The 9,933-nt window shown below is 44.4% G+C and overlaps 1 protein-coding gene across 2 annotated transcripts in view; it reads left to right on the forward strand.

Annotated features, from left to right (window-relative positions):
• The window catches only part of DHX8 (DEAH-box helicase 8), a 28,314-nt gene that overhangs the window by 4,945 nt on the left and 13,436 nt on the right, over positions 1-9,933 (forward strand). For both annotated transcript variants that reach the window (XM_025861792.2, XM_025861793.2), the window contains 11 exons: positions 226-311; positions 1,029-1,101; positions 1,494-1,579; positions 2,426-2,535; positions 2,925-3,296; positions 3,772-3,916; positions 4,013-4,216; positions 4,830-4,917; positions 6,883-6,980; positions 7,877-8,024; positions 9,025-9,206. In XM_025861792.2, coding sequence (XP_025717577.2) covers positions 226-311; positions 1,029-1,101; positions 1,494-1,579; positions 2,426-2,535; positions 2,925-3,296; positions 3,772-3,916; positions 4,013-4,216; positions 4,830-4,917; positions 6,883-6,980; positions 7,877-8,024; positions 9,025-9,206 — 1,592 coding nt within the window. The remainder of the gene's footprint in view (positions 1-225; positions 312-1,028; positions 1,102-1,493; positions 1,580-2,425; positions 2,536-2,924; positions 3,297-3,771; positions 3,917-4,012; positions 4,217-4,829; positions 4,918-6,882; positions 6,981-7,876; positions 8,025-9,024; positions 9,207-9,933) is intronic.

A 9,933-nucleotide genomic window follows, 5' to 3' on the forward strand; every position in this document is an offset into this window, starting at 1 on the left:
GCTTAACCACCTGAGCCACCCAGACTCCCTCTTCTTTGCATTTCTAAAAATTAACTGGAACATACCTGGATAATCTTGGTACTCTGAATTCTCTTTACTCTCACTGGATGGTGCTCTTTGGTTTTTATGACTGCTGGATAGGCTAATTGGTTTTGCTTTTAATGTACTTGAAAGTGCTTTTTTACTAGTCTCCATTCCAGTTTTAATCCCTTTTCTCCTTTGCAGCTGAATTTGTGATCAGTCTTGCTGAGAAAAATACCACCTTTGATACTTTTAAGGCTTCTCTGGTCAAAAATGGTGCCGAATTCACGGTATGTGTACCTGGAGACCCCTGTTTTGTTTTAATGTCTGATAGGATTTCACATAGGATTTTGATGGAGAAAGGAGATAATTTGTACATACCAATCAAAGAAACCATTAAGTGTGTAATGTTTTCATGCCACTGAGCAGTGGTGATATAACCGGATTTCCTGTGATACCTTTCTAGGAAAATGGGGCAAGATTTCCATCATTAAGTCTTTATGTGTGTTTATATTCTTGTTCTATGGATTTGAAGTCAAAAATAAAAGAGTCTAGGTTTTGAAAGTAATTCTAAACAGTGGAAAACAAAAATGGTTGAATGGAACTAAATTACTTCCCCCCCCCAAACAGTCCTAAATATCAGCTTTCTCTGAAGCTATTTTGCTAGTTTCATGCCCATCAAATTGATACTGTGTGCTTCATTTGTTCCATTTAGCTCCATTCAGGTATACAACCACCTTTTCTTAGTTTTTTTCTTTTTTTAAGATGTATTTTAGAGAGAGTGAGAGAGAGAGAAAGCGCATGTGTGCTTGGGGGAGAGGCAGAGGGAGAGAGAGAATCTTAACCCAAGCTGAGCATGGAGCCTGACATGGGGCTCAATCTCATGACCTTGAGCCAAAACCAAGAGTCAGATGCTCAACGGACAGTGCCACCTAGGTGCCCCTAAAACCAGTGTTTTTAGGCAATAATTCAGGGGCTGATAATTTTTGTTCTGTTTCTTTTGGAAGGATTCTCTTATTAGTAACTTGCTGCGCCTCATACAAACCATGCGGCCTCCAGCAAAGCCTTCTACTAGCAAAGGTGAGTGTCTGGCTGCGCTTAGCCTCCAGAACGGTTTAGTGTGAGCATTCTGTAAATTGTGTTCTTTCCCTGTCCAGAGCCAAGTACACAGTCTAGTAAAGTTTTACAAATGACTTAAAATTAAACTCATAAGACATAACTAACCAAGTGAATTCTGATGTATCCCCCCAACACACCCTCCGCTACATGCCCAGATTGTTTGTCGAGGGTTTTGTCATCAGTGTTATTTTTAGGAAATTAAATTATATTTATAGTAATATGTGAGTAATTTGTAGAAAAATGCCATACTCAGTTTTTAGTTTGATGCAAATCTGATATTGAGGTGCTTTGTTAAAAATCTTAAATATATCTTTTTCTTTTTTTAACCCCTTTATGCTCTTTGATGAAACAAGATCCAGTTGTTAAACCCAAAACCGGAAAAGAAAAGCTGAAGGAACTCTTCCCGGTCCTTTGCCAGCCAGACAACCCTTCTGTCCGGGTACTGATACCATTTTGGGAATGTCTGCTATACCTGGGTGTTTCCCCCATTCTTGTCCCTTTTGTCTCATTAGTTCCTAGCTTTAAGTTTGTGTCCATTGTCATATATTTTTTGAATTGAAAGTGTTGGATCACTCCCTGAGTACACACTATGCGTAGAATAGTATTACAGTTCAGGGAATGGTGTTTGAGGGAAATGGGATTGAGAATTGTGGGGAGCAGCGGTTAGGGATATGAAATAAGTATGAAATAGCTCTAGAACAGATACCTGATATGTGAAATTAGATTTTTTTTGCTCTATTACATGTTAGAAGGTCTAATTTTTTAAGTGTTTCTATTTTTATTTATTTTTTTAAGAGATTTTATTTATTTGAGATGGAGAGAAAGAGAGGGAGAGAGAGCACATGCGCCTGAGAGTGCACAAGCAGGGGGAGGGGCGGGGGGGGAGGGAGAAGCAGACTTGATTCTGGGACTCGATCCCAGGACCCTGAGATCATGACCTGAGCCGAAGGCAGACGCTTAACCGACTGAGCCACCCAGGCGCCCCTTAACATCTGTTTTCTATTTACAATCATCACTTGGATGCTTTCACAGGAGGGGTGGTTAGGCTGATTGCCCTCGGTAGGCTTGTATGAAGGACAAAGGGAATTTGCTAAACGTAGCAGTGAGCCTTTGCTCATTCCTTCTGCCTCTCTCAAATTGTGCTCGAAATCTCCACCTGTTTCTGCTTCCTTCACATAAGGTGGTCAGTGATGTAGGCGCTGGAGTGATGTAGATGGATCTGGAGTGCAGATTCTCACATGATTTTCTCCCCCTCTCCTGACTTTGGCGGCCACTGCTCTTACAGACCATGCTGGATGAGGATGATGTGAAAGTCGCTGTGGATGTCCTGAAGGAACTGGAGGCCTTGATGCCCAGTGCAGCGGGCCAGGAGAAGCAGAGAGATGCTGAGCACCGGTTTGTTCTTAGTGTCTTAGCCTTTGGAGGTTTAGGGTACTGTGATAGTTAAATTTTGTGGACCCACTAAGCAAAATTTTGGGCAAGTTTACAGAATCTAGACTGGCCATGTACCACATTGTTAGATCTACTTCATTGCTTCCTGCAAAGAGTATTTACACAGCAAATGCTAAGTTGTCCATAAGATAGAAGTCTGGATCAAAGGAGGCTGAATATGTTTGTGACCTCATTCTTTATTGGCCTTCAGGGGTGTCACAGTTAGAGGAACTCTAATTCACTTCAACGCTTAGTAGGCACCTGACGTGTGTGGAACTGTGCTGGGTGCTTGGGGATGCAGAGATGAAATTGGGCTGGTTTCTTTTTCAAACAGGTGTTTATTGATTTGTTAGGGACAAGACGAAGAAGAAGAAGCGGAGCCGGAGCCGTGACCGCGACCGGGACCGAGAACGGGACCGAGAGCGGGACCGAGACCGAGACCGTGATAGAGACCACAAGAGGAGACACCGGTCCCGCTCCCGGTCACGCTCCAGGACCCGGGAGAGGAATAAAGGGAAGTCTAGGTATCGGTCAAGGAGCAGAAGTCAGAGTCCCCCCAAAGACAGGAAGGACCGGGACAAGTATGGGGAGAGGAATCTGGACAGATGGCGGGATAAGCATGTGGACCGCCCTCCCCCAGAAGAGCCTGCCATCGGAGACATTTACAATGGCAAAGTGACCAGCATCATGCAGTTTGGATGCTTTGTGCAGCTGGAGGGATTAAGGTAATGGCTGGTACTCTTCTTTCACACCCGTGATGGGCAGAATTTCTCTTATCACTGGGGATTTTCACATTCTAAAAAGTTATGATTAATTCCGCTTTAATCAAATCAACCATATCAGGTTGTTAGAATTTGACTTTTTTTTCCTTTAAGATTTTATTTATTTGAGAGAATGTGTGGGGGTGGGGCGAGTAGTAGAGGGAGAGGGACAAGCAGACTCCACGCTCAGTGTGGAGCCCAGTGCCGGGCTCAGTCTCACAACCCTGAGATCACGACCTGAACCAAAACAGAGTCAGACACTTAACTGACTGTACCACCCAGGCACCCCACTATTTTATTTTTTGACCACCTTCTTGGTACTTTTCTCTCAAGTTTTTGCATTTAAGACCACTTCCTATTGTTGAGTCCCAACAAGGGTGGAAATCGGTTGGGGAAAAATATTTTAGGCGTGCTGCAGATGTTTGTGACTTTCCCTTAGGAAGCGGTGGGAAGGCCTAGTGCACATCTCTGAGCTCCGTCGGGAAGGCCGTGTGGCCAATGTGGCTGATGTGGTGAGCAAAGGCCAGAGGGTGAAGGTCAAAGTACTGTCCTTCACTGGGACCAAGACCAGTCTGAGCATGAAGGTAAGTGAGATATCCAGTCTTGTTTCTGCATCTCATGGCCAAGGAAACATAAGAGGACAGAAAGTGAGTTAGTTCTCATTTTTGTATGTGCTTTAGGATGTGGATCAAGAGACTGGAGAAGATCTAAACCCCAATCGACGACGAAATCTTGTTGGGGAGACCAATGAGGAGACCTCCATGAGGAATCCGGACAGACCTACTCACCTCTCCCTTGTCAGTGCCCCTGAAGTAGAGGATGATTCACTGGAACGCAAGCGCCTTACCCGCATCTCTGACCCGGAGAAGTGGGAGATCAAACAGGTTGGGGCCATTTGCCGTTACGGCCACACAGTCCTTCTGCATGTCCTAAGAGTTAGGAGGGTGAGCCCTGGAGCTCAATGGCCTGGGCTGATTTCTGGCCGCTTACTAGCTATGTGATCTTGAGCCAAGCTGCTTGACTTCTTTGTGCCTCAGTGCCCTCATCTGTGAAACAGGACCAGTGGTGGCATTGTGGGGATTAAATGAAGCGCTTAGGTTCTTGTTTTCACCACTCGTCGGTGCACATCAGAGCCACGGGGTGCCAGGCACTGAGTAGATGTTAGGGCTACAGAGGTGAATGTATCAGATAAGTAAGGAACCATGGTTCCTTACTCTTGAGGAACTCGTCACAGTTGGATGTTACAAACCGGGAATGTGCACAGTGCTGGGGAAACCTGGGAAGGAGCAGGTAACACTTCCTGGGGGTGAGACCCTTGAGCCCTACTTTTAGGCACCATGCTGTACCCCCTAGGGATGGAATAGGTGATGTTTGAGGCCCTGCAGTCCCGGGGCAGAAAAAACCCGGGTTTCCTATGTGAACCTCTGTATTAACTCTTACAAAGGAAGGGTTTTGATCCTAGCAGGTTACAAAAGCTGCCTTCTGTCCTTTCACTAGATGATTGCTGCCAATGTCCTTTCCAAAGAAGAGTTTCCGGACTTTGATGAAGAGACTGGCATTCTCCCTAAAGTGGATGATGAAGAAGGTAACTAGCTACTTGGATCGAGCAGGATCATGGATCCAGAAGACAGTGGGCGAGTTGAGCAGTTGGATAGGGTGGTTTAGATGTAGTTTAATCTGCATCTACATCTAAGTAGTGACTTCGCTCATTTGTTCCTTAGGTCTTAGCACTCATTATCTCTGAGAACCAGGGTTCCTCCAGGATGGAAGCAGAAAATGCATTTTTCTGACAGACATTTATATATTGTACTTTTTGGTTATACTTTTTTTTTAAGATTATATTTATTTTAGGGAGCGAGAGTGTGTGTGTGCTGAGCAAGTTGGGGGAGGGGCAGAGGGAAAGAGAATCTCAGGCAGACTCCCTGCTGAGCACAGAGCCCAACTCGGGGCTCGGTCTCACGACCCTGAGATCATGACTTGGGCCAAAACCAAGAGTTGGACACAACTGACTGAGCTACCCAGGCCACCCCTATGTTACGTGTTCAGGATATAAAGAGTTGTATTTTGGGTAGTAAGTTTCATCTGATAATTCTTTTCTTTTTTCATCTGATATTCTTAATTGTTCTGAAAACCGTGGGTCCAATTAGATTACCTCTGAGTTACCATGGAAACAACTTTTAACTCAGTCTGTTAACAGTTTTTAAAAATTGTGAAACAATGGGACATAAAATTTATATAACAGTAATAATTGAACACTATGTACCTCCTATCCAGGTTATGTAGAATTTTACCTGCACCTTTGAAACCCTTACATGTCCCCCTCTGATTAGATGCTCTTCTTTCCTCCTCTGGGTAACCACCATCCTAAATTTTGTGTTAATTATTTACCTGGTTTTTTTTAGCGTTTTCATATCTAAATACTCTCTCTAACCACTGCCTTGTTTAGTCGGTTTTTGAACTTAATTTCTTTTTTTTAATCATTCTTTTGATTTATCTATGATGATTTTTATAGTTGTATTTAGTTTTCATTTCTGTAGTGTTTTTTGTATGTAAATTTACTATAATTTATCCATTTCACTTTCGATGGGCATATGAGCTGTTTCTGTGTTTCTATTTTTGTTTTTAAGATTTTATTTATTTTGAGGGCTCTTGGGTGCCTCAGTCGGTTAAGCATCTGCCTTCGGCTCAGGTCATGATCCCAGGATCCTGGGTTCGAGTCCCACATTAGGCTCCCTGCTCAGCAGGGAGTTTGCTTCTCCCTCTGCCACTGCCCTACACTCCTGCTCACACTCTCTCTCAAAAATAAATAAAATCTTAAAAAAAATGTACTTGTAGATTTTATTTATTTTGAGAGAGAGAATGTGAGTGTGGGGAGGGGCAGAGGGAAAGGGAGAATCTCAAGCAGACTCCATGCATGGAGTCTGACACTGGGCTCAGTCTCACAACCCTGAGATCATGACCTGAGCCGAAGGCAGACGCTTAACCAACTGAGCCACCCAGGCGCCCTTAAGATTTTATTTTTAAGTAATCTTTACATTTAACGTGGGGCTTGAACTCACAACCCCAAGATTAAGAGTCTTATGCTCTACCAACTGAGCCAACCAGGGCCCCCCCCCGCCCCCATTTACGCTTCTGTCATAAGTGTGGGCTTCTGTTGCTCCACATCCTTGCGGACATTTGTTATGTCCAGTTGTTCAACTTAATTTTTTTGTCAGTCTGTTGTGGGTTAAGTTGCTCCACAATGAAGTTGGATGGCAAACACCTTAGGACCCTGTAGAATGTTAGACCACATTTTTCCACAGGCTTAACTTCTTTTGAAGGTAGCCCCTCTGATCAGTTCTTAGGTCAGAGCATAAATGCCCAGAAGTACCTGGAGGGCAGGAGAAACAGTTCTCTCTATTAGAGTTTCACTTGAATTGCTGGCTTTTTGATCTTGGGGAGCTGTCTTTGTAAAGATCACTGGTGCCCATGGAAATCATTTGTTTTGGTGAAAATGATTAGTTATTTCTCTCTCAGTTTTTTTTCTTTCTTCTTTTGGGGGGATTTTTAGATGAAGATCTTGAGATTGAACTGGTTGAGGAAGAGCCTCCATTCCTGAGAGGGCACACCAAGCAAAGCATGGACATGAGCCCTATTAAAATTGTTAAGGTGAGAAATGATGGGCCTCTAACCTGGGTGTGCCGAGTGAATTTCTTTTCTTAAAGTAACTGTTCAGTTAATTTTTCAGAGCAGGCTATTACATTTGTGGAAGCAGAACTCAGGCTGGAAGGTAGTATTGCCTGTTGGTCAGGGTCTAGAATGTTTTTGTTTTAAAGGGTGATTGACTTGGCTTTGTTACTTTTGCCTTTTTAATTCTTTTGCTCTCTCTCTGCTCTATTTTGGGAAGAAAGGAGGAAATAGGAGAGCTTGATCTACTGTTACTGCCTTTGCCCTTGCAGATTCCGAGGCAGTTTGAAGGACTCTCTTGACCAGTTGGGACTGGCCCTCAGTAGAAAGCTATAGCACTGGGTGCTGTGGATGGCAGGGCTGTGAAGAGAAGAACTCATGGAAAGTTATGATACCTTTTTAGGTTCGGAGAAGGGTATTTTAAAGGTCTTCCAGCCCAGTCACCCATACAGTGCTTGTACACCCTTCTGAGCATTCTTCCCCTGTGGTTTTCTGCCTGCTCAGCCTTGTTGGTGACAGGGAATTCGCCAGCCCTTAAGGAGACCCATTCCATCTTCAGAGGGATCTGATCATTAGCTCTTCTTTAGGCGGAGCCGAAATCTCTCTTACCGAGACAGCCATGTTGGTCCTAAGTTTAGTTCTTGGGACCGTACAGGAGTCTTACCCCTTTTTTGTGTGTCCCATCTCTCTTGGGGTTCTCATCTTCAAGCCAACAGCCCCAGTTCCTCCAGTGTAGTTTAGTACATTGAGATGAACATCCTTCCAGGTGGGTCTCATTTCTTAGATTCAAGGGGCTTAACCTCTACATTTTATTTCCTGGACATTTACTGCATGCTGAGAGATCTCATCCTAATGCTGTTTGTCCTCTGTTGCACTAGAACCCGGATGGTTCCCTCTCCCAAGCAGCAATGATGCAGAGTGCCTTAGCCAAAGAAAGGCGGGAACTCAAGCAGGCCCAGCGGGAAGCGGAAATGGATTCTATTCCCATGGGGCTCAACAAACACTGGGTTGATCCTCTGCCTGATGGTAAGACCCTGGGAGGGGCATGTGGACTGTTCAAAAACAATCTGAGCCTTCAGTGTGTTAAGCATCTGACTCTTGATCTCAGCCCCATGCTGGGCGTAGAGCTTACTTAAAAAAAAAAAAAAAAATTCTTTTTTATTTTTATTTTATTTTTAAGCAGTCTCCACACCCAATGTAGGGCTTGAACTCACAAGCCTAAGGTCAAGAGTTGCACACTCTACCGACTGAGCCAGCCTGGTGCCCCCAGAATTTTTTATGCTAACAGCTTTGAAGCTTCTTTTTTCACATAGTTCTTTGTGTAGTCAATGTTAAGTAACTGCCAGATACAGTCGTAACAAGTGCTGAGTAATTTGTGTGAGGCAACTGGGGAGCTTGAGGCACGCTGTGAAGTAAGTAGACATGATCCCTTCTCTTACGAGGCTTATAGTTGAGTGGGGAAAGTGAAGATTAATGACATAGTTACCAGCTTAACTAAACACATCATGACCAGTGCTGTGTGAAGAAGCACAGGTAATAGGGGTCACTTCCCTGAGAAAGTTGAGACCTGAAGGATAAATAGGACTTTGTCCTTCAGAGGCGATGAGGTGGGCTTGGGGCGTGTGTCCTGGGCTGGGGCTGTGAGGTGGAAAGTAGACCTGTTGGCTAGACTGGAGTGGTGAGCTGAGTGGTGGGGATGAGGGGGGGCGGCCAGGACTTAGGAATTGGGGCTCAATTCTAGAGTCCACTGGTAGGTGCTGCCAGGGTCTAAACAGGGAAGGGCACGATCAGAGTTGCATTTCCAAGGGATTGTTGGGGGTGCCCTGCAGAATGGATTGGATGGGGCAAGCATAGACACCTGAGTTGACCTAGGAGGCTTTTCTAACAGAGGACAGAGGATCGTGGCTTGAACACAGAGGTAGCAGACAGGAGGGATCAACTGGGGAAATGGGATTTGTTGAATGTTGAGGGCGGGGGCACCGAGGTAGCTTGAGGATAATACTAAGTCGCCTGTTTTCCTTTGCAGCGGAAGGCAGGCAGATTGCTGCCAATATGAGGGGTATTGGGATGATGCCCAATGACATTCCCGAGTGGAAGAAGCATGCCTTTGGGGGCAACAAAGCTTCTTATGGGAAAAAGACCCAGATGTCAATCATTGAGCAGAGAGAGAGCCTGCCCATCTACAAACTGAAGGAGCAGCTGGTCCAGGTGAGAAGCCCCTTTATGATGTATTGGTGCGGGAGTAGTGATGTTTTCTAAAAGAAGGATGACATGTTTGGATTGAAATTAGCTGGACGGGTATGTGTACACTTGAAGTGCCTTTTCCAAAGAGGATAGGAAAAAAACAGAACATATCCAAGTACTTTAAAAATATATATATATGTTAGTCTATACATTTTTTTAGGTTTATTTATGTAAATAGATATCCTAGTGTGGGGCTCGAACTCATGACCCTGAGATCAAGAGTTGCATGTTCCGCTGACTGAGCCAGCCAGGGGCCCCTACGTTTTTTTTTTTTTCCCAAAGAGGAGATAAACCTGTTTGAACGAGGGGCCCCTGGAGCGGTTCCGAGTGTTGTGGGGCGCAGAGCAGCATCTCTGGCCAGTACGAGAGCTGGGGATGCTTGGCGAGGGATCCCGTATGGGCAAGACTTTGCTGCAGGTACTTTTTCCAGTTTTTGGAGATCGGATTTGAAGACCAGCAAACTTTCCCTAGGCAACCAAGCTTACGAGCTCTTAGTGAATCCTTTCAGTGTTACGTCAAACATACACAAGCAAGTACAAATACATATGTACGGGCATATGCATAAACGTTAAATGTTTTATGTCTATTATATGTTTCTAGATGGCAGCATATCATGCATATGTTCTGCATCTTGCTTTTTCCCCTTAGTGATATAGCTCAGAAAAATCTTCCTTTTTTTTTTTTTTTTTTT

This window comes from Callorhinus ursinus, unplaced genomic scaffold (genome assembly GCF_003265705.2).
Source record: "Callorhinus ursinus isolate GAN/ISIS: 27379988/994484 unplaced genomic scaffold, GSC_fseal_2.0 scaffold102, whole genome shotgun sequence".
NCBI lineage: Eukaryota > Metazoa > Chordata > Mammalia > Carnivora > Otariidae > Callorhinus > Callorhinus ursinus.